Consider the following 26,137-nt stretch of genomic DNA (forward strand, 5'->3'; position numbering starts at 1 on the left):
AGGAAGAAATCAGTGCATACTAGCAAAATGGCTCTTGGATTGTGGAATTTCACTTTATTGACAAGGCAGGAATTTGATCTTATGCAGAGATCAAAAAGTATCACCTTAATACATTTGAACTAATCTCTAAAAATGCATGCATCATTTACCCTGGGACCAGTCCTTGTTTTAAATTTAGATAATCTATGGAAATCTATCCTTATACTGTGGCTCTTCCTTAGTGATTCTCACAGGAAAAATGCTGTTCAAAAAGAACCAAAAGATTGCAAGAGAAAGATGAAATTATTCTTTTCCATTTTGTTCCTTAACAAAGATTCTGAATAAAGACATGGGATATTTACAGTGAAAGTGCACGATTTTGTTGTTTTTCACCTATGGTGTTGTGTATTTTAGTCAGCTTCCGGGCACTCCGGTTTCCTCCCACAGTCCAAAGACATGCTGGTTAGGTGGATTGGTGTTTGTAAATTGGCTCTAGTGTGTGCTTGGTGTGTGGGTGTGTTTGTGTGTGTCCTGCGGTGGGTTGGCACCCTGCCCAGGATTGGTTCCTGCCTTGTGCCCTGTGTTGGCTGGGATTGGCTCCAGCAGACCCCCCGTGACCCTGTGTTCGGATTCAGCGGGTTGGAAAATGGATGGATGGATGGATGTATGGCTCAATCTGAAAGCTTGGGTTGACACACACTTCTCCTTTATATCCCATAAAAGAGAATGGAAATCAGGCTGAAAGTTAAGTAAACTGGTATTTATTACATTCTAGTTACCTGTCTGATGGGTAGGTTACTACTTCAAAAATGTAGAATAAACAACATTTGGTTTAATTTCTTAAATAAATTATTAAATACTTATTCCACATTATAATGCATATCTATATTATATTTACAGAAATATTATAATTAAATTGAAACAATAAATATACTGTTATCTACATAAAAGTCATATCATGTGAATAAACATCAGATGTCAAGCCAATTGCTTCTTTATAAACATTTTTTGTTGTATTTTGTGGAGCGTACTATACATACAGTAAGCAAAGACCTGCCTGCAATTTTCAAGGTTTGATGTTTTGATTTGTTTAGCATGTATTACACATATAATAAAATTTCTTATTTTAAATATGTGCTGTGTTTTACTTGTATTAATTAAATAAATCGGACTTTAAAAAAAAAAAGGAACCTAATGCTTTTAATGCAAAATTTAAAGATATTGTTAAGGTCGTTCTAGGTAGTATGTAAGTGCCAAACAAAAAAATGTTATCTTTTTGTTACTACTGTATGTTACGTATTATTTTGACGGCCTTTTATTTTGATGGCCTTCTTACAGTGCATTTCTTCTTCTATTTCTCTATTTGTAACAATCATTTCAATAAAATAACAATGGCCATCATTTTCAGATGCAGTCATGAGATACAGAAGAGAGGGAAGCAAATGCAAAGAGAAAAGCTGTTAATTGTTTTTACAGTAGATGAATGAAGCAGATTGCTTTTATTCATTTGATTTAGATTTTATATTCTCTCCTCCTCTGTGTTTTAGTGTTTTTATAGCTAATTTATTTTTTCGTTTGTTTGTTTCTGTTACCTTTTTAACGCAGCGTGAAGCACACATTCAGTTCCTCGGCCAATAATTGGAGTTTAAGTAAAAAGCAGCTCAAATGGCAGATTCAGAATGGTGACATGATAAAGATAGTTCTATTAGATGAGGTGGCAGTTGCATAATAAAGGTGGAGATTTTTTTACTGTGCTAAAGACTATCCAGATTTCAGTCCCAAAAAAAGACTTTCACCCCACTCAGTAATGAACCTCTTCTTGGGCACTAGGGATCTATTATACTTGGCTGTTTTTAGTGAGTGAGTGCTGATGCCTCAGTCATGAAGTGGGGGCTAAAAGGCAGAACAATGTTTTGGACTCCCTTTACCTATCAATCTATGTTCTATTATTCATTGAAAGTTTTCACAAGAATAGTCATTCTAAGATACACTGTGAACTTTACTTTTAATTATGAAACTATTTTTGTTATAAAATTATTTCTTTGGATAAGAAAGCATGTTGCCCCCTTTGTATCTATATTCACCTCCTGGTATAAAACAATTAGTTTTTATCTTGCAAACAAAGGTTGCATTGGCAGAGGCAGAGTACCTGCCTCATAAAATGTTGAATGATTCTCTTTCTACAATATAGACCACTACACCATTAGCCACAGTATAAAGTTCTGGAAGATAGTTTCCACACAAGATGCTGCAGATATAATATCTGCAATTACTGTACAGAGAATAGCTATAATGGGGCTTAAATACATTTTGGATACCAGATGATTTTTTCCTACACATTAACAAAGTAGATCAAAAAATAATGGTTATGTGTAGAATTTCCAAATATAAACTATTAGATTTTAGTCTCAAATGAGCTTTTCATGTCTTTTCAATTTTTAATTACAAAACGTTTTAAAATGAACATGTCAGCCCAAGATGTGCGATGAAAAAAGTATAATGTTACCAATTAATTACACTTTACCCTGATAAGAACTGTACCTAAAAAATAAAACTAGAGTAAAAGTGCAGAACATACAGTAAAGCATTCCAAGCTTTTACCAAATTATCAAACAACTTACCTCTTGCAGAGGTCTGGTGCATACGAATGTGCTTGGATGCCACAAACTGTAAGATCTTCTCAACATTCTCTTTCATCTCTTGCTGTTTAGTGGGATGGTAGTGGATGTCACTCAGATGTTCACCAGCTGACACAAAAGAGAAAAAGCATTCGACTGCACATCATAGCACATGGAAAAGTAGAAGGCATACAGATCAAAAGTAAAGAATAGACTCCAGTAGCACTTACTATGAACAGTCTAATGATTGTATACTGTCTCCAAGCCTTATTCAAAGGAAGAGCCTAAATACTTGTCCCTCAACTTTTTTTCTTAGTTAACACATAAAAGAAATCAGACGTGTCAATAATGGGTGCCTCAAAGCAGTATACTCACCTGCAACAATAAGCATGAGCTCATGAAGTAAAAAAATATGAAACTGTATTCCTAATAATGAATGTAATGAATTTGGTAGTACTATAATGTTTTACAGGAGGAAATAAAATCCAGTAAATAAGCAACAACTTATTTAAAGGATTATGAACTCACCTACAATCTCAACTAGGTGTGCTAGGATCACCCCATCACGCAGGTCTTGTCTCAGATCCTGAACCATTTTCACCTCTGGTTTCTTCCTCAGTTGTGAGTTTACCCAGGTCACATATGCCTGCAGTTGTTGCTGAGTAGAAAGGGAACATGGCAGGGTTAAGAATTTTCCTTAAGATGCTTCTTTAAAGCAATAGATGCATTTGTAAATTTAATTGCAAAAAAACAAGTATTAAAAAAATCTTTTAACTACTACTACTAGGTTTTGAATATCCATAATATGAGATTATGGAAGGAATCAGACAAAAATTCACTTATACCCACTTGGTTAGCTACAATGTAAGAATGCTATAATAAATCCTCACCTTGCTCTGTACATAAGTTACCATTTACAACCACCAATTAAGAAGTAATCTGGTAGTGGAACATTCACATTAGAACATGGCACCGGGGTAGTAAAGTGTTCAATGTTGAGTTGCTACCAACAATTGTATCCTTACAAGACAATTATTTATTTGCACCATTTTCAAAGTGCACAATATTTAATATATGGAATACAATACATATATAATTGCAATATGTGTTTGGAAAAATTAACAAATGGACTATGCAATTGAAAAACAAGAAAATTAAATATCTGTTCAGAAATTTGTATGAATCCTTGTATGAACAACTGTGCCTCAAATATAAAAATACAACATGTCAAAACATTTCATTTACTACGTTCAAGTTACAGATTTTGATAAATGAAACCTGCTGCCTTACAAAACTTCTCTGACTATTTACAGTAGAAATTACACTTTTTTAGCTGTTATAAAGCTATTTCCAAGCAATTTCAGTGTTTTTAAAAGAATGTCACTGGGGAAAGGACCTTACAGTTACATTATTGCAAAATGATGAGAAGTCACAACTAGGTAAAAAAAAAAAAAAATACTATTACTATATTAAAATTATCCAATTCAATTCAAAACTGTGCATTGTACTATGCAAAACATATCTGGTCAAGACCCTGCATGTGAGCAATGTTGGCGCCTGCTTTAATGGGTTAAATGTAAAATCTTTTCTTATTGATCAGAAAGCCTTAGGTTCAGTTATTTCCAAGCCAAATATCTGATCTAATGTTTCATTCAGCTAAAACTTTGAACTTGTAATTTCCAATTTCCAGTTTGGAAAACACCAAAGAGAAGAGAATATGCCCCAAGAATAATTTAGAGGGGAACAGTAGTTAAGTATTTTGATTTGAAGTGCACATTGAAATATATAAGCATTTGTTTGAAAATTTCATGAAGGAAGCTATTGAAATGATTATTCAAGTGTACTAGGAGGAAGGTTGATGTAATACACAAAATGAAATAAAAAGATGACTAGGAGATCTGCAGATTCCTGTAAACAAGAAGACTGAACAGTTTTTACATAAGCAGAAATTTCAAGGGTGGTGGCTCAACCCAAAGGATATGAGAAGAACAAGAATATCATGACTGCGGTGGGCTGGCGCCCTGCCCGGGGTTTGTTTCCTGCCTTGCGCACTGTGTTGGCTGGGATTGGCTCCAGCAGACCCCCGTGACCCTGTGGTTAGGATATAGTGGGTTGGATAATGGATAGATGGATGGAAGAATATCATGAAATAGACTTTTATTTTTAATGAGCCATTTAGGTGTAGACCAACAAACCAACCGGAGTAAATACTGTATATACACTGATTGACACATGTAAGTTCAGGTTCTTATAAAACAGACCTATACCGTTTATATTTTGATCATTCTGACTATGCTATAACAGTCTGCTATGATGGATGCTTCCTCTTCAGCATGGTGCTGCAAGAGTAGTAAGTGACACAGAGGGACAAGCTTTCTCCTGCCTGATTACCGACTCTTTAATTAAGATGTTGATTTCTACCACACCTCTCAAGTCTAACTTTCTTACGATGTCAATCTAAAATGGCAGCGTAAATTGTGAACAGTATGTACAGTTACATTTTATAGGTTTAATTTATTTATTACAAAAATTTACATTAAAATGAATCACCTTAATCCATAAAATACTGAGAAAGTAAACATTAACATTACGAACGAACAGTAACATACTAACCAATATTAGCTTGATGCGCGCTACTGTTTGTACATTGCACTCAATGGTTGTTTTAAGCAGTTTTTTTAATTGCAGATTCTAAGCAGAAATTATACTATTTATCGAGGCTAAGAGCAAGAAAAAAAATCTTTTTAGGCATGAAAACATACATTTTGTGCCTTTCTTGCTCATTGGTTTCTTCTTCATTCCAGACTATAGAACTATTAATTAATGTTTGTTGCTGAAACACCAACCCAACACCAGCTTTCATGGGAGCATCCATGTTTACTTTCCCACTTGGGTAGCAAGAACATGCAGAGGCCACAAACGATGCCACTGCAATTTCCCAATTCTGTCATATGATGAGTACAGCATAACACTCAATGGGACATTCAATCGCTACTAATTAACAATCAATTGTGACATCTTACGCTTCACTCCTAGCATGGCATCTTATCTTGCTCAAGCCGAGGAATTCTCACCCATCTACCATAAGACAATATTTTATTAAGATTATAAAAAAAAATCACATTATGAGGAACAGTTCAAAAATTCTTTGAAATCATGCAGAAAATTATCAGTGTTTTCCTCAATTAACTGTGCATGATGAACTATTTCTAATCTATCCTGTATTTAAGTGATTACTTCACATCATTTTATTTCTCTTCTTTTTAAACGTGTAGGAGAATAGTGATGTAGTACAGTGTGACTTAATGACTTGAAATGAAATCCTTAAAATTAATGCAAATAAAAAAAGAACATTAATTCATTCCTTTACTGATTCTACATATTACATTTTAAAATCACAGGGAGCCTGGGCTTATCCAGAGATCACCGAGTATAAGGCTGGAACCAACTTTGCAATGCATATAAGTGAGGACAGCACTAGGTCTTCCAAAACAGAAACATATTTAGGTGTGTTCTCTTATAATGCAAAATGCACCTACTGCAGCCAAATCTGTCTGTATGGGAGAACTTGGCTGCCAGCACACCGATTTTGTTGAAATTTGACACACATTGTTCTTGGAATTTTTTGGGACAACTCAGTTTCCATTGAGATAGCTTGAATACAGCATGTTGAACTCAATTGTTAATTTTCAGAATCTCCCTCTGAAAAGCACTGATTAATTTGTAACCTTGTCCATCTTAAAACAGAGAAACGTTTTGTGCGACTTCAACTACAAATTAGTTTACTGTTTCAATTTTACCTTAGCAGCAGTTATCTCAACTTTTTTTCTTTTACTCATTTGATAGCTGCTTCTTATGGAAAAACAGTGCAACACCTGGAGTCAAAGGCCCTGAAACATGAACCCCTCTCTGTACGACACAAGATGGGGAGGGGTCAGATATAGACAGGGTTGGATGTATTTCCACACAAGAAAGGTATGGCATTACTAATAACAACATTATTTACTGAATTCATTAGTAATGATATATATATATTTTTTGAAATCTTATTGAACACTACACAAAGTAAGTACCTTCCCTTACTGTAGTAGAATGCAGGGGTAAGTCTTATTATATGCGAACAGTTAGCTTCTGCTTCTGCCCCATTCCATGCTCATCACTATGCCTGCACCCTGTCTTGGGCAAAACTCAGTCAGAGCAGCTCACACCTCCAGCTCAAGTAAAATTAAACAGGGTAAGTGACATGATGTCCATATTCATAAAAGTAAAAAAAATAAAAGCAACTTAATTTATGTAGAAATGTACGTAAAATGGTTCGGTGACAGTTTACGCTACAGTGATTAAACATGTACTCAGTATTTCCATTACACTAAAAACAAACCTTACAGCTGCATTTCCAAAACATTATAATGATTCAGTATTTCTCTGACACTGTAATTTATCACGAAAGTGCCACAATGATATGCTATATTTTATGTTTGGATACAGCCAACAATTTTACACATTTTAAATCTCTATTGGGTACTTCTATGAAAAACTTTGTTTAAGAAATTTTAACTACACATAGCCAAAGACCTTCCCCATTCAACTACTAACAATACATGAATTTTTTAATAATCTGAGTTGGACATTGCCATCTATGAATTTCAGTCACAAGATATTTTATGATGGTATAAAAAAAACTATTGATGTACATGACTAATACATATGATTTTATTCTATTATCATTCTTATTTTTGAATATGACTCACTTTTACAAAAATATGCAATAAAGAAAATTGTGGTAACAAACTGATGTAGTGGCTCAAAAAATATAAAAATGCTCCAACTGTCAAACCAACTAACCACCTCTATGAATGTACCTAGCTTTTATGCCATACATATATTTTCTTACTTTTATAACATTGTGTATTCCAATGAAGAGGCAGTGAGTTCTGCTTGGAGTATAACCACTTACCAAGTGTTATTCTCTGGAAGGAGTCAGGTGAACATAAAATACATTGTGGCAAAGGCGCTATATAGGCGTTGACCCGACACAAACTGAAAACAGAGGCACGTGTAGAAATAAAAAGGTTTTCATTTTTCTTCGTCTGTGGGCTACGCCTTCCTCGTACCCACAGACACAACACAGTCCCAAAGCACACAAAAGCAAAAACACCACAACACACTCTTCTTCCTCCACTCCTCCAAGGACAACTTTGTCCGACTACTCCCAACTCTGGCGCCCTGAGCAGTGGCTGCAGGCTCCCTTTAAAGCTTCATTCCAGCACACGGGCTCGTTAAGCCTTGCAGCTCCTCCAGGTGGTGGCCACGGAGCCCAACAGGTCTGAGCCCTGAAGTCCCATGCCTGTGGCCCCAATGTAACCCAGGAAGGCTGACACCATGCGTTCCAGAGGACGTAGTGTGCATCCCATGGCTGCTCCCCTGGTCCCAGTGTCAGAGGTATGCCCTGGCCGAGCATGGGTCCCAGCTGTCTGCCACAGAATCTAACACCTAAGTTTTAAAAGTACATGTGTAAAGTAGGATGAACAAACTAAATTAAAACAGGTTTACTTAATCGGTATTATCACTGTATAATACTATTGTTATTACTTCTTTTCTCTCAAGATACTGTAGATGTGGTCATAACAATACTCCTATAGGGAATGATGTTTGCAATACAAAACAAATACTTATGGTACAAACATATTGATAGTAAGTGTTGTGAATATGTAGAAAAATAGTTTAGCATATAACTCACTATTATATGGTGAAGCATAATTGAAGTGAACAGATGTTCATTTATTCTGTAATTTTCCCTCCTGCCACTAGGTGATGTTAGTGCACTACATTTCACCTCCATTAGCTACACCAGCAGAGCTGTTATTATGTACAAATAACTATTGATAACCTTAATTTTAAAATTATGCTGTATGGTGGTTCCTCAGTTCATTCCTATGAGAAGGCTCATGTTGCTGGGTTTATTTCCAAACAAATTAAATAGCTGGTTCTAACCTAGTAATTGCACTCCTATTATAGATATTATTTACTCTTTGTCTAAAAAGTCAAACTGGGTTGGATCTATTTTTTTAAAAGTTGGCAAAGATTGTTATTGTTGTTTACAAAAATAAATAAATTAATGAATTTTAAAAGAAGTATTATTCTGTAGACGAGAATAAATAATAACCACATAATCAGCAAATACAATTTACTCTCATTTTTAGGTTACATTATCAATCATCTGCCTTAAGGTCTCTTTAATAATTTATGTATTTAAGAAAGGTTACTACTAACAGTTAAATGAACAGTTAGAAAAGAAACATAAAACTGATTAAGTAGTGAAACCGATATTCCAATTCAGTAAACTGGATATCCATTTTAAAGCACATTTCAGCTGTCATGCAGTTTTTTGGATACAAAATTTGATTAGAGAAATGCATTCCTTGTACAGTATGAAGTTATACTGTAGGTACTGTAAAAATCATTGACATCTGTGAAGAGCTTGCATGGTTGACTTGGGTTCCCTTGACAATGCAGAGACATTCTGTTAGACTGATTTGTGGCACCGACTTACCCCAGTATGACTGAGTGTGGGTGAGTGCATGACTTTGCCCAGAGGCAGACTGGCATATCTAGGATTGATTCTTGCATTAAGGTCTCTATGACCCTGTGCAGAGTAAAGTGATCAGTTATAAAAACTATAAATTATTTAAAATAATTTGTCCTTAGGTACCAGGAGTGAGCAGTAAGCATAATCAAATAATAACCACTCACTGCGTTTTTTTTGTTTAAAATGGCTGCACACTCACATATGCTCCATTCTTTGTTATATTTAGAGACTTACACATAGGTTTATCTTACACTTGCACTAACATATTGAAGTATTTCAAGACGATATTACAATTTTTTGCAGCAGAGAATAGCACAAGCAAAAAATTAATAATTTAGAGAAATTGCACTGTTTATTGGGCTATATTTGTTAATAATATCTGAATAAGTTAAAGAAAGGCTAAAAAATAAATATTTGAATAAGTTAAAAAAGGGCTGCCATCACACCCTATTTGTCTTTGTTTTAACAGTGGCCCAAATTCACATGAAAAGCCACAACTTGACAACAAACAAAAAATTCTCAAGTTTTATTCAAGTTCAAGTTTTTGTCCATCACTACCTGTTTTGAGGTAGGTGTGTGTGTGCATGTGTGTGCACATGGGTGTGTGTACTTGTGTGTGTGTGTGCTGGCAGATGAGCACAATAAAAAGAACTTTCTTGTTAGTATTTCTTCCCTGCAAAATAAAGTAGGAGCTTTCATTGAGAGGTTACAGAAAGCATGTGCTCAGCAAAATATAGCAATTCAGATTTTTGCTCCATTGCTATTAAATCTCAATGAAGAAACTACAACAGGTTAAGTACAATAAACTATATTTTATTTATGATTTTGGGTTTTTGAGCAGATATCGAGGGGGACGTGTTCATGCACTGGTTAGTGCTGCTACTCACAGGTTCAATGTCTTGCATTTGAATCCTCTTGTTGTCCTTTGTGGGATTTGTGTGTTCTCTCCATGTCTGAGTGGGTACTTTAAGGGAAAGTGTACTTGAAACTGCTTGCCTCTTTATATGGCATATGCCGACATCACTTGTACCAGATCATTTCAATTATAAAATTAATAATTCTGACATTTAACTTTATTATGTTATTCTCTGTTAACAGTTTTATATAAGTATTACTATTTCTTTGAAACAGATATCCATCTACCCAAGAATGTTAATAAACTAATCTAGGACACTACTTAATGTTTAATGGCATAAGGGGTGTTACTAGAATAAACCATTTATCTGTGTGCTGAGTAAATTGAATAAATTAAAATATATTTATATGTTATGTAGATGGACCTTAAATATAAAAGGAACTGTTCTATTAGGACTAACCAGTCATGCCATAGACAACAGTGCTGTTTACATGTTATGGTGCCACCGGCCAAGAGTAAAAAAGGATGTACATTTTGATATACAGTACATTTGCTACAATGACTATTTTCCATAACAGTTTTCCTCTTGGTACTCCAACTTTCCATCCACATCCCAAAAACAAGTGTGTTAGGATATCTGTCAAGACAAAAGTAGCCCTGTATGAGTGGAACTTCCCTGTAATGGAATGTCCAGGAATGGTTCCTCTCTTGCATCTGAATACAATCCAAAAGCAATAGAAGTGGCTTTGGTGCCTCACAAGACTGAATTGTATTAAATTGGACAATGTAATTTTCTGTTTTAAATTGAAATTAAACTCATATGAACAAAAAAATTAAATTACAAAGAGAAAATGTTTTAATGCGAAAGTTAATATTTTATTTTATAAGGCCGTTAACACTCAATACCCAATTACTGTACAAGACACTTTATGCACCAGGACTAGACTTTATTATTAAATATACAAGTATTTGTGGTAATGGTACTCCAAAAGTGAAACTTAGCAAATAGAAATAAAAGCAAAAACCTCAGTACATGCAAAATCAGAATACCTTTTAAGAGAATCTCCTGCAACTCTAAATCAAGCCATATATGTAACCTGCAAATGTCATTCAATACAGTCCAGAAGGCCCTTATAGTTTTAAAATTAGTTACAAATGCTAGTAAAAAATGGATGTATTTTACCCTCACATACTGTATAATACTTAACTGTAAGGATATGAAGATTGAGACATTAAATGTAACCTTCATCAAGCATGCAACTAGGTGTAAGCATCTCAGTATAGATGACAGGTTGAAACTCACATTGAGATACTAAGAAGTAGGATTAGGAACAAGTTACTCTTTTTAGTACCTGATAGGAAAAAGCTTGTTCAGTCTACCTTTCTTTCAGGGCTGTAAAAGCCCACACACTTCACTTTATCACAGATGATTACTGAATTCACCAAAAGCAGGCTGTCTCATTATTTCATATTTATTCATAAGAACTTATTAGACAATGATATGACAGGATGATATTCTACTGAAGTGCATCCGGAAAGTATTCACAGTTTTTCCACATTTTGTTATGTTACAGCCTTATTCCAAAATGGATTAAATTCATTTTTTTCCTCAGAATTCTACACACAACACCCCATAATGACAACATGAAAAAAGTTTACTTGAGGTTTTTGCAAATTTACTAAAAATAAAAAAACTGAGAAATCACATGTACATAAGTATTCACAGCCTTTGCTCAATACTTTGTCAATGCACCTTTGGCAGCAATTACAGCCTCAAGTCTTTTTGAATATGATGCCACAAGCTTGGCACACATATCCTTGGCCAGTTTCGCCCATTCCTCTTTGCAGCACCTCTCAAGCTCCATCAGGTTGGATGGGAAGCATCGGTGCACAGCCATTTTAAGATCTCTCCAGAGATTTTCAATCAGATTCAAGTCTGGGCTCTGGCTGGGCCACTCAAGGACATTCACAGAGTTCTCCTGAAGCCACTCCTTTGATATCTTGGCTGTGTGCTTAGGGTCGTTGTCCTGCTGAAAGATGAACCGTCGCCCCAGTCTGAGGTCAAGAGCACTCTGGAGCAGGTTTTCATCCAGGATGTCTCTGTACATTGCTGCAGTCATCTTTCCCTTTTATCATGTCTAGTCTCCCAGTTCCTACCGCTGAAAAACATCCCCACAGCATGATGCTGCCACCACCATGTTTCACTGTAGGGATGGTATTGGCCTGGTGATGAGCGGTGCCTGGTTTCCTCCAAACGTGACGCCTGGCATTCACACCAAAGAATTCAATCTTTGTCTCCTCAGACCAGAAAATTTTCTTTCTCGTGGTCTTAGAGTCCTTCAGCTGCCTTTTGGCAAACTCCAGGCGGGCTGCCATGTGCCTTTTACTAAGGAGTGGCTTCCGTCTGGCCACTCTATGATACAGGCCTGATTTGTGGATTGCTGCAGAGATGGTTGTCCTTCTAGATGGTTCTCCTCTCTCCACAGAGGACCTCTGGAGCTCTGACAGAGTGACCATCGTGTTTTTGGTCACCTCCCTGACTAAGACCCTTCTCCCCTGAACGCTCAGTTTAGATGGCCGGCCAGCTCTAGAAAGAATCCTGGTGGTTTCAAACTTCTTCCACTTACGGATGATGGAGGCCACTGTGCTCATTGGGACCTTCAAAGCAGCAGAAATTTTTCTGTAACCTTCCCCAGATTTGTGCCTCGAGACAATCCTGTCTCGGAGGTCTACAGACAATTCCTTTGACTTCATGCTTGGTTTGTGCTCTGACATGAACAGTCAACTGTGGGACCTTATATAGACAGGTGTGTGCCTTTCCAAATCATGTCCAATCAACTGAATTTACCACAGGTGGACTCCAATTAAGCTGCAGAAACATCTCAAGGATGATCAGGGGAAACAGGATGCACCTGAGCTCAATTTTGAGCTTCATGGCAAAGGCGGTGAATACTTATGTACATGTGCTTTCTCAATTTTTTTATTTTTAATAAATTTGCAAAAATCTCAAGTAAACTTTTTTCACGTTGTCATTATGGGGGGTTGTGTGTAGAATTCTGAGGAAAACAATTAATGTAATCCAGTTTGGAATAAGGCTGTAACATAACAAAATGTGGAAAAAGTGATGCGCTGTGAATACTTTCCGGATGCACTGTGTATATATATATATATATATATATATATATATATATATATATATATATATACACATACTGTATATGTAGCTTCCGAAGTCGAGTTCAAGGGTAAAACGCGTGCCGAAAGAAATCTCTCAGTCCAAAAGTTCTTTTTAAAAATATTTAGTGAAAGTTAAAAGCAAATAATCCACACAAGAATAAAGAAAAAAGTAGTTACACAAGGCAAAAAAAGGAAAAATATATCTTCTCTAAACTTAGCTTTTCTTGAGAAACTTTAGTTATTTCTGTGCTTAAAAGTTCTTTACTTCTTCTATACTTAAAGTTTCTTAACTTCTCATATACTTAAAGATTCTTAGCTTCTTCTTCTGTACACTATAAGCATACGGTTCTGCACTTAAATAAGCACATTATCTTACGAATTACTTCACACACTCAGAAGGCCCGTAGGCTCGTAGGCACGGTTTAAAACCATGTGCCCTCTACACCTTACACATACCAATTCAATTCTACTTATGGGGGTTATCGGAGCCTCCCATAGATTGTGCATTGTCATTTAGTAAAACATGTATGAATCTTTTGTAACTAGGAAATGGCTCTTACAGTATGTGTGTATATATATATATATATATATATATATATATATATATATAATATATATATATATATATATGTGTATACCCCACACTTTTTTTAACTCTATTTATTAAGAATTTCAAAAACAAATTACATCACTTTTCTACATAGTCATCTTCGTTTGCGATGCAATTTTCCCAGCGACATACCAACTTTTTCATGCCCAATTACTACTCCTCCCGCCTTCATCGTTTCTAATAATAATATAAATGTGTGAAACTTTTTTAATGTCCCTCATATATATATACTTTTATTTCAATACACATGTACTTTGGATTAACTTTCAGAAATTAAATACTATCAACAGCTGGTTCATTTTGAACATATACGGTGAATGAACTGATGTTAATATTTTATTGTAGTTACTTTATTTTTATTTCTTGTGTTACTGTAGTCGGTGCCCTGATGCAAATGACTATGTGGTTTCAGTTGGGTGTACATGCAAAAATGATAAATAAATACCTGACAAATTATACAGCAGGTGCCCTCAATGTCTGAATTGTCTGATTATTACAGTTCAGTAATAATGAAAGCAATGTATACTTCAGCTATTGATAAAATGAAACGTTTAGGGTAATACTTTTAAAGCTAGCAGTTCAAGTTAGTTTAGAATAAAGTGATGGTATTATCACAGTGGCTAAAATGGCCTGTTGACAGTTGTAAAGACAAGAACAACAACGTGAGAGAAAATGGATGCACCTTATTCTGAAGTGGATGTGATGTCAAAATAAGAACTTGGCAAATACTTCTAGAGAGTAAGAAACATATAAACTAGTGAATGCTTGTGGAGAATACTGTAATATGTGTTTTTAATGGGTAGACTAGCATTAGAATACCTTAAATATACAATAGGTTTATATGGAGTGATATAACTAATACATTTGAAAGTCTGCTCAATGAAGAACCAGCGCCCCATGTTGTACTCATTTTTGCCTTGTGCCAACAACTTTTCAGGATGATTCAATGTTGAACAGGAAGCCAGTGTTGACAGAGCAACTGAGGAGTAATGTAATGAGTATTTTGTTTTTCTTTTTAGTTAAAATTTATGCAGCAGAAATCTGAACATTTAGTAATCTTTACATATTTTGAATATAAAGATTATTATAAAGAGAACTGCAGTAGAGCAGATAAGTGACAAAAACTCCTTCAGCATCATAACTAATGAGATTTTTAGAAAATGTGTGTTGAAAGTAAAGCTAGGGGAATCAAGTCAAATACCCATGCCATCTCTACCAGCTGTATTATTTGCATACTTCTAGACTGACTACTGCCACTCCTCTGGATATGTTTCTGAAAACATCATGCAGCATGATATTTTACAGAAAGGCTAAACTGTGTGCTAGCACTGCAGAAAAAAGCAGACAAAAACTGGTCTTATTTGTCTCGTATCCTCACTCTGACCCTTATCCTGTTAAGACTAAGGCTTTACTGATCAGTAGCACCACTCTCAGTCCTTATGACAGCAGTAATCCCCCTTTAAAAAGTGAAAGCTTTCTGTGCCTGCAGCTGTCTGTTATCAGGGAAAGGCTCTGCCTGCTCTGCACTGTCAGCATGCAACACAAGAGACAACTATGAAAATACAAATGTAAAGGACAATAGATCTCTGCAGAGAAACAACTTTGTAGCAATAGGTAACTCCAGACAAATACCGGATATCTCCTTTACAGTGAAGCCCACTCTTCTAAAACAAACCACAGTAAATTCTTCAATATTGGAACAAAGGACTGTTTCTAATATACTGTACATCATATTTTCTTGACAAAAAATATATTTCTTTTAAGTCACTTCCTACCTTAAACCATTTTTGTTTCATTACTTGTTCCTCCTGTTCTTCTTATTCTGTTCTTAACTCACTCATTTTTCAAATCCACTTATTCCTATCAGACGGGAGGAACCACCTTAGGGACTATAGGCCAGTCCATTGCACGGCACATTCAGACATTGAGGGCCAGTTTTGTAATGGCAGTTAACTTAATTCACAAAACGTTTTGGATGTCGGAGGAAATCTAATTAACCAGAGAAAAGTCAGATAGGCACAGAGGGAACGTGAAAGTTAAACAAAGGCTGTATCTGGGGCAGAATGTGAGCCTGGGTGTTCAGAGCCAGAAGGCAGCAGGATTAACTACTGAGGCATCATCTATTAAATACGGATTACCAAACTGTGCATTTTATTTTTCTACACAAATTTCACTTCTAGGAGCATTTCTTTTTTCTGAACTTTTATTGTCCAAATTACAGTCTTACGTTAAATCAAATTTTTAATGAACTACTAACAAACACAACTGGTACTGAATTAGTTGCCAACTGTACAGACAACAATCTGAAATGCAACAAACAATAAAAAAAGAACATAAAAATCAAAAGACTAATAACATTTAAGTACTGTGGCACTAAATTACTTTTAAAAAATATTCTTTGTTAAGATTGCATAGAAAATGTGATAGGCTATTTAAGAAGCTGGACTGAATATCCCAAATTTTTAAATGCACATCCTTACTATTAAGTTGCTATGTGACCTTAGCACTGAGGTGAGCAAACTACTGGGGCTTTCTCTGGTTACACAGATTTATTCCCACAATCAGCAGCTGAATTTCACTTCTAAACGAGCCCTTTGTTTAATTACACTTCTTGTTTAGGTTGACTATATGCTTTGCTATGGTGATACACCACCGTTTGTTTTGGCTAACATAACTAGCTTGTTTTACTCTCTTCAGTTTGCATCAGACCACTTTCATTTGTCATGTTTTCTCTAAAGTTGTGAATTATTACTTAACAGAAATAGAGTGAAAATTAAGTCATTAACATTTATTATTTAATTAATAATAACCTAGCTTTTACTAATTAAGTGACCCAGTCAAAACTGATAAATAATTTTGTGATCTCAGACTTAATAAAAAACTGAGCTGATATTTTCAAGAAAGACTAATCTTACTCCATTATTTTTTTAAATGGAGATAAAGGTAAATGTGGTTTCATCAAAATCCTAAAATGACTGTAGACCAGTGCATTATCTACAAATTAATCCTGCATCTGCAGCTTCCCTTCAGGAACAAGCATGCCATACAAGCATTCTTGTAAGTCACTTTAACAGTCTGTATACTATGCACAGAGGTACAGTATGTAATCCTGTAGGTTTAAAATTGCACTTTAAATATCAAGTGCTTCTGGGTTGTGGTCATCAGGAATTGTGCTACATAAATTCTATTCTTGTGTAACTGCCATAACACTGGGCACAAAAAACATGAATTTACAAAAACACATCCTTGTTCATGTTTGGAAGGCTGTTCACAAAAAAGATTATTTCATTACATTTTTAAAAAATGCAGTCCAGCTTTCTGAGCCTCAAGCCAAATGCACCAGACATTGGTACTTTTAAAATATAAAATAAAATATTGATTTTGCAATGTTTCTGTTATTGTAATGCATAATAAAAACAAATGCTACTTTATATGTTTTATATATTTACTGTATATTAAACAGAGAATTGTAATACTATCTAGTTTTAAAAGTCGAACTGCCCTGTGCCATTTTTAAATACTATGCACATGGGTATTTTACTAGTTATATAATAGTGCAAAAGTTTATAAGTTAGTATTATAGAATTTTTTTAAATCAATATGGATATTGGAGAGTCAAATGTCACAAGCAGATACATACAATAAAGACTCAAATTTAACTATGCAATGCAATGAATACCTAAATCAGCAATCAATAAGTGGTCATTATTCTAAATCCATGTTCATTTTATGCATGCCAGAAATGTTCCCAAGTATCCAAAAACTGTGTGAAATCAATTTCATTTTCATTTTAATAATCAAATTTCAGCACATCTGAAACTTTAAACTAATTTGCTTCTCATTTTTTAGCAACCACAAAATAGAAGTAATTGTGGTAACCAACTATAACAGTATCTGCAAAAAGAAAGTCTTTCTAAGAACATGTTTAACCTGGAAACTAGAGGGAACTATTAAGATATGAGTTAGTTTGAACAAGTCTGTTATTTTTTCCTCAGATAGGTGAAATTCAGGAGGTAATTTACTTTGTGACTCTATTATTTGGATTGTCGTAGGCACCATCACTTTATCTTGTTTATTTTCCCTTGTGCAACTTGAAATTCTTGAAGAAGAGTAAAGCACCATTTCTGAAGCAGCTTACAGCACTGATAATATATCGTTTAGCACTATAAGAGCGTTTCCATTGTTAACAGCAGTATTAGCAGTATTACTGCTGCCTTGCAGTAAGGAGATCTGTATTCATGTCTTGGGTGCGCAATGAATTTTCTCGTCCATTTTTGAAATCAACAGAACTTAATTAAATAGAAATTACCAACATCTTTATTTATATGAAATACCTTCCACTATTATTAAAACAGTGTTGATACAATTAATGATTTTAATGTAATATTAACCTGAGAAAAGCAATGATTATCTCACTTGATTCTTCAAATCAGTCCAAACAACAAGGTACAAACACAGTGCTGTTAACAGCTGTTGCCACCCTTTGTGGTGCTGAGAATATCATGGGTAGTGAGTCGTTTACTTTTTGAGCAGAATGGTTTTTTTGCTGTTTTCACTAGATCCACAGATAGCAGATGGGTTAATAAAAAAAAATAAATACCAAATGGAATTTCATGCACTACAAAGGTCATGTGAAATGACAATTACCTCTTGGGGTTCAATAAAGTGTACCAGATACCAAAAATACCAAAAATGTTATTATCATAGTGCTGACTGCAGTAACAAAAGTAAAGTGCCTATTATAGTTTATACTTTTTTGGCTTGTTATACATGATTTTTTAAAGTTCTAGAACTCAAACATTAAGCAAAACATTTATCAATATTGGCACATCTGTGCCCTGCAAGTAAAATGAAATTTTAAAGCAGTGCAAGTCATTCATGAAGATAAGCTTTGTTGAGTTTAGAACCTTCATTCAGGAAAGAATTTCATTTGTGCAATTTAAGGAAGGAGAATAACCAGCAGAGCTAGAAAGAAGTAAAGGAAAACAAATAAAGGAATAAATGGAAATCTTGTACATAAAGCACTATGCAATGGGCACACTGTGTACAGTAGTATACATGCAAGTTAGAAGAACTATAGGCAATGGAACACAATGCAAGCCTGGGAGGGAGCTCAGCAGTGCATTTTAAAACCCACACTTGTGCCACCCTTTAACATGATGACTGTGCAGAAAGAAAAGCACCGCCAGGGGATGATATGCCCTGTAGCTGCGTTTGGTAAAAATAAAAGAAAGAAGGTGGTAACTAGAAGGAAAGGAACTATTACTACCCCCAGTCTTTAGAGGCTTACAGGACACACCTGACCCACAATGTTGTGAAACAGAAACAGAAAGACATGAAGGGAAAGAGTAATGTTAGCAACTGGATGCCTGGAGTTGCCACCTGAGATCGTATGACTCCCATAAGGGGCATCTTGGCAATGTTGTCCTCCCAACCAATCAGGCAGTGGACAGATTATTTTGGGGTCTTAGCCCTTTTAGGTATACACAAGTGGCTAAGCGTCCCTTATATTGGGAACTAGACCGGGCCAATGCAAACATGGCAAAAAAAGGAAGAGTCTTTGTTATTTTGTCATTCATGTTGTACTGTATGCTCTCCATTGGTTAACCCTCCATTGTATTTGTACTGTAATTAACTCATCTGGTTAACCCTCCAATGTATATTTTTGAGTTCTCCAATGAATATTCTTTTTAGCACTTATCTGGATGGCCTTGGTATCTTTTCTGAGAATATGGTATTCTCAAAATTGTCCCTATCTTGTCACAGTGTACAGTAAAGACAGACAATGAAAAAGTGGAGAAAGAGTGTTATGTTCTGAATCTGTGAGTTACTGGAGTAAACCACTGTACCACAATACCAACCAAAAATATAAAGTACTTTATTGCATATAGAAAATACAAATCAACACTTACTATGTATTAAAGCTATACCTACTGTAATATACTCCCTGTTGTATTTACTTATATATGTCCATTTTAAGAGTAAATCTAAGTTTAATCTTGCATGCTTTCTTAGAACTAACTAACTGCATACATGTTTGGCATTAGTTTGACAAGGACACGAGTACAGAATGTGGATTTAGAGAAACCCAGCTCTCTTTAAACCCTGCTTTGACTTGTTCACATGCACTGAAGTTTAAGGGAATATTTATTCATTTGAGAGTCAATGTAGAGAAAAAATAACTGAATCTGCAATAAATCAGATCTGAACTGATTACACTGCATTAAGTTTTTTATAAAAGCCATAGATTTTTGAAAGAGCCTAGCCACCTTCAATTATGGATGCATAATATACCAGTTTAAAAAAAAAAAAAAACAACTTTAAAATGATATGGTACAAGCATTTTAATAATTTCGGTAAAGGAAGTAGATGGTAGTAGTGCGATCACAACTGTTGAATTCAAATCCCTCACCCCCCTGCCCTCCTCACTTCAAGGGGGAATTTCATGCATTGATTTGTAGATTCTGCTTCGGTAGGGTTTTGGTTCCAGTATGGAGTTCAGAAAGCTGGTATAGATTCCTAAGTCAAATTAAGTGTTGAACATACACTACTACTGTACATCGATACTAAGTCAATCAGCACTCAACATTATGCACTTTCCATTGTGTATCGTCAAAAAAATACTTAGAAAGTGAAAAAGGTGGAGAGTGCAATGCACACAATTTCATGTGGGAAATTAATATTTATCTTGATTGTGAAGACATATGTTTCTCTTGAAAAATAACAAACTTATCCTTTAATTTAATAACTAGCACAAGGAGCTTCAGTAACCAACTAAATAGAATAATTTGACAAAAGAAAACCACAGTATACTTTAAAAAGAAGCCAAAAGAAACCCAAAAGAATAAAGCAACTACATAAGAAAATTCCAAAATTATCCATCCATCCATAATCCAACCTGCTATATCCTAACACAGGGTCACAAGGGTCTGCTAGAGCCAATCCCAGCCAACACAGGGCGCAAGGCAGGAACAAACCCCGGGCAGGGCGCCAGCCCATCGCAGGGCACGCACACAGCCACACACCAAGCACACATTAGGGACAATTTAGGATCACCAATGCACCTAACCTGCATGTCTTTGAACTGTGGGAGGAAACCCACGCAGACACGGGGAGAACATGCAAACTCCACTCAGGGAGGACCCCAGGTCTCCTTACTGCGAGGCAGCAGCGCTACCACTGTGCCACCGTGCCGCCCATTCCAAAATCAAGAAACTTTATTTAATTTTACAACTACTTATTAACAGATGAATTGCCGAAGCTTAACACACGCAAAATGTAATACTTAGAAAAGCTAACAAACCTACTTCAAAAGTAAGGGAGCTTTAAAACATCCATAATTTCTACAAAGAAAAGCCTTTGCAAGAAAATGACATTGGTAACAGGTATTCTTCTTAAACAAAAATTTTGCCAAAGCTTACAAGTAGAAGACTAACCCAGAAAAGGGTGAGGAAGTCAAAAAGGAATGAACTTGAAGTCACAACAATTAGACTACTACTCAAGGCCTGTTTAAATATGGGAGTCTCAGGTCTTTAAATTTTGCAGAAATACTTCTTCAAGATTAGCAGACCCACCCCTTGGGCTCCACAACTAAAAGCCAGCAAGGCTGGCATAATATCAGACAAATAATAAAAGTTAACAAAAAAAGAACATAAACATTAATATTGGAACAAAACAAAAGGCAGCTGTCAAGTGGGAGAACTACAGTATTTATATTGCACCGTGTAATACAGAGTGGCATAAGTGACATTTCCAGAACACTGCATTCAGTTAAAATTAGCTAACAAAAATGTGTGAATATGGAGCAAGACCAAAATCCAGAGTAAGGTCTGTGAGAATGACAAGAAAATTTCAGAGATATGAAAATGTCTGTGGCAATAATCAATAATTTTAAATTTAGTTTGTCAATTAAACTGAATACTAGTGTGAAACCAGCATGAGTTTCTTGCCATTAACATCAAGAATACATCCAGAGAAAGCAACTAAAAATGTAACATAGGAAAGCATTTATTACTGGTTGTACCAGTTAAAAACACATTTAACAGAAAAAGTAAAAACTACAAGTGAATTTGAAACAAATAATAAATAAGCGAATGAAAAAACTATCAATTTTAACTAATGTAGACTAGTATGGGGCGGCACGGTGGCGCAGTGGGTAGCGCTGCTGCCTCGCAGTTGGGAGATCTGGAGATCTGGGGACCTGGGTTCGATTCCCGGGTCCTCCCTGCGTGGAGATTGCATGTTCTCCCCGTGTCTGCGTGGGTTTCCTCCGGGCGCTCCGGTTTCCTCCCACAGTCCAAAGACATGCAGGTTAGGTGGATTGGTGATTCTAAATTGGCTCTAGTGTGTGCTTGGTGTGTGAGTGTGTTTGTGTGTGTCCTGCGGTGGGTTGGCACCCTGCCCAGGATTGTTTCCTGCCTTGTGCCCTGTGTTGGCTGGGATTGGCTCCAGCAGACCCCCGTGACCCTGTGTTCGGATTCAGCAGGTTGGACAATGGATGGATGGATGGATAGACTAGTATGTTTAATTTCAAATTTGTACTAATGACTTTCTTGTAAAAGTATGAAAATCTTCAACTGGACCAAACTTCAGAGAGAGCACATAATTCAACATGAGTGTCTGACAACCAGATAGAAACAAAATAGTTTTTTTAGAGACATTACTACTGCTGTTTACATGTACCTCCTCCACCAACGTTACCAATAAACAGGGATTTTTCCATTTGTGATTTCAATATTTCATAACTTCTCTCTGTTTTGTTGTATATAATATAAAATAGGGATATTTAGCAAAAATCACATATATGTCTGCATTACCAATTAGCATATAAATTACAGTGATTAGTTATAATTATATATTATAGATAAATAACAGGAACTCCAGAACTGGAATGTCACACTGTCCAAAGCAGGGCTGGCACGTTATATAATGATGCCTGAGGCAAGCTGTATTTTTGCTGCCCATTCTGCCACCTTCAACTTGGTACTAGTCGATGCACTTATTTCATATTCAATACATTTTGCTATACAGTCCTCACAGCAGAATGCATTTTCTGAACATCAAACAAAAAAAAAATAGTATCATTGCAAAAAATGTGAAACAATGAAAATCTTTAAAACAATAAAACATAAACTAGGGATTAAAAACAATACAAATGTATAATATGAAACTGAATGCAACAAAAAAAATAGCTGTATTGTTCCTCCTGCACACCTCTCAAAATACCTTGGCAGTTTCAAAACTGTCCTGCAAGCTAAAAGGTAACTGCACTTTTTAACTAAACACATGCAGTGAGTACTTTGGAGGCTTTTAACAAATGACACCTTAGACTAACTATAGTAATCATTAACATTTGACAAAATTACATAATTAGTATATATAAATGCTATATGCACGGACAACAAACATTGTGGAGGGGAAAAAACGATTAAACTAAGATAATAATCCAGCAACAACAACAACAGCAATAATAATAATAATAATCCTCAAATTGGCATAGCATAGGAGACACAGATGTGGCAAACTGAAATTAAACGATCAAATACAACTGTAGACTTTGAAAGTATTACTAAAGCTTTAAATGAAAGTACATCCATCCATCCATTTTCCAACCCGCTGAATCACAGGGTCACTGGGGTCTGCTCGAGCCAATCCCAGCCAACACAGGGCACAAGGCAGGAACCAATCCCAGACACACCAAGCACACACTAGGGCCAATTTAGAATCGCCAATCCACCTAACCAGCATGTCTTTGGACTGTGGGAGGAAACCCACGCAGACAAGGGGAGAACATGCAAACTCCACGCAGGGAGGACCTGGGAAGCGAACCCAGGTCCCCAGGTCTCCCAACTGCTAGGCAGCAGCGCTGCCCACTGCGCCACTGTGCCGCCCCATGAAAGTACATGCATCTCTCAAATGGGCTTACATTAAAATTTGGCTCTGTTATTCACCACCATCAATGACTTAATGATTCACACTCGCTTTTGCTACTGGCATGCTAAAAAAGTTCTCCATAGCTGGAAAAGCTGACACTGTGTATTAGCTGGATGGCGATTTGCATTATTTGCATTCATTAGTGAGGGTATGGCTAACACAAATCATGGGTAAATGTTTACAGATAATCATTAGACTTCACTGAATTGTGTGATAACTTTAGGCTAGTAAGTTTAGTTTAAAGGCCTAAATATAATGTACATGGTGTCACATGTGTGGGCATACGGGAGAGTTTAAGGGCTCTGGAGATGGTATTTCTTGAGGAGTTGGCGTTGTGTGATAACACCCCCTCTTTACATCCCTCTGCAGACTGGAAGATTGATGGTTTTTCCACTACCAATGTCACTTCCATTGTCCAAAATGCCTGGATCTTCCTCTTCCCACCGAAAGTCTACATAACCAGAAGTTCTCGTCTGAAAAGACAATTCTTTAACGCAGCTAATTGCATTTTATTTTTCTTTTTGAAATTCCAAATTACACAGGGTTTGCCCTAGGGTGCCCCATCACTCCTTATTGTGTCTTCTTGTTCTTACAATGGTTATAGTTCATTCATAGACCATCATCTTAGGAGACCAGAGCTCCACACCTTTTTTTTCTTAGCATGATTGTGCCCTCACTTCATTCTCTGGACATTTCCATTAAACAGAGCATCCTGTGGAACCCCAACCCTCATTTACATCTGCTTTCTATTAATTTAAAATAAATACCAGTAGTATAATGGTAAACTTTAACTCAGAAAGAGGCAGAGAATTACTCATTTTGCCTATGTACTGGCCTTTCCTCAAATCCAGACTTTTATACAAATTATACACACCAAGCAAAAAAAAAGACTCTCAAATCTTTCCTGTAAAAAATACCTTAAAGATTTCCATTTGCCAGGAGACAATATAAAATAGAACAGCTGACAAAAAATGCAAATAAAAGCAAAAATAAAAGACAAAGTTATATTTTATGATTTTAATTGCCTTTAACTGGCTGCAACAAATTACCAAATATGAGGGTGTCTATTTTAATTGTCTAAAAAACTGAGGAATTATGAAAATAAAAATAAAAATATTACAGAACCAAAAGAGTGGCTGCATGTAATTTACAGCCCTCTAACCACAAAGACCATACTGAAGATACAATAAAACCTAGTTTATAATCTACAGCAGTGATTATTGGAGCTTGTAACCCATAACAAACATAAAAAATTTTTCTACATTTCCTTCTATCTTACAATTATTTAGATTCTATATATTTGTATATAATGTTATGGTAGTTCCCGAGTCCTCCCTGTGTGGAGTTTGCATGTTCTCCCTGTGCCTGTGTGGGTTTTCTCCAGGTGAATTGTAGATCCTAAATTGGCCTTAGTGTGTGTTTGGTGTGTGTGTGTGTTGACCCTGCAATAGACTGGCACCCTTTCCAGGGTTTTTTCCTGCCTTGTTCCCTATACTAGCTGGGTTATGCTCCAGCAGACCCTATTCAGGATAAAGCAGGTTGGAAAATGACTGATATGATAGTTCTCTTGCTTAGACTCCAGTGCTCCTGACCCTATAAGAGAATGGATGGATGGATGGATGGATGGAATTTACAGTAGAAAGGATGAATGGTACAGCTGTTAGCACTTCTGCCTCAGTGTTTTGGGCTCTTGAGTTTGTTCCCAGACCAGATATTGTTTGAGCAAGGTACATTCAATTATACTATAAAAACCTAACATTATATATCTTTATCATGTCTTTATATGGCAAACAGAAAATCCCATAAAAAATGCGGGAGAACTGCAAACATCACATACACTTTGAACAGCTTTGAATCTGGCTGCCCTTATGAAAAGAAATCCGACAATGAAAATAATAACAATAATGCATAATTAATTGAAATTAGAATTCCAGTTGACATGTTGTATTTTTTAAATATAATTTATTAGGGATGTTGTGAATGTGAAATGCTTTATTTTAAGCAAACTTCCATCCATTCATTATCAAAACTCACTCAATCCATTCCAGGATTGTGTATAGCCAGACACTTTCCAACTTACACAAGGCACAACACCATTGTAGGGCAAACGAATGAACCTAAAATGCACTTCTTTGACATAAAAACCTAAGATTGCAAAGATAATCTCACAGTTACACACAGAAAGAACATGCAAACTCCAGACAGGTAGCCCTTGGCTTTGATTCCAAGCCAGGATTCTGAGGTTCTGAAGTAACAGTGCTGACAACTGCACCACCATGCTGACAACTCTGCAACCTTTCATAGCTCTATCAGTTTGTGAATATAATATTGATTTATTAATAATTCTAGACAATTAGTATGTTTTTAATTTATAC

The 26,137-nt window shown here is 35.8% G+C and overlaps 1 protein-coding gene across 3 annotated transcripts in view; it reads right to left on the bottom strand.

The window, feature by feature from the left end:
• Positions 1–26,137, bottom strand: part of LOC114658160 (dixin-like) — a 171,142-nt gene that overhangs the window by 84,312 nt on the left and 60,693 nt on the right. For all 3 annotated transcript variants that reach the window (XM_051931805.1, XM_051931804.1, XM_028810240.2), the window contains 2 exons: positions 3,126–3,255; positions 2,601–2,726 (listed from right to left, as the gene is read on the bottom strand). In XM_051931805.1, the coding sequence (XP_051787765.1) occupies positions 2,601–2,726; positions 3,126–3,255 (256 nt within the window). The remainder of the gene's footprint in view (positions 1–2,600; positions 2,727–3,125; positions 3,256–26,137) is intronic.

The sequence above is a fragment of the Erpetoichthys calabaricus genome, chromosome 9, assembly GCF_900747795.2.
Source record: "Erpetoichthys calabaricus chromosome 9, fErpCal1.3, whole genome shotgun sequence".
NCBI classification, from domain to species: domain Eukaryota; kingdom Metazoa; phylum Chordata; class Cladistia; order Polypteriformes; family Polypteridae; genus Erpetoichthys; species Erpetoichthys calabaricus.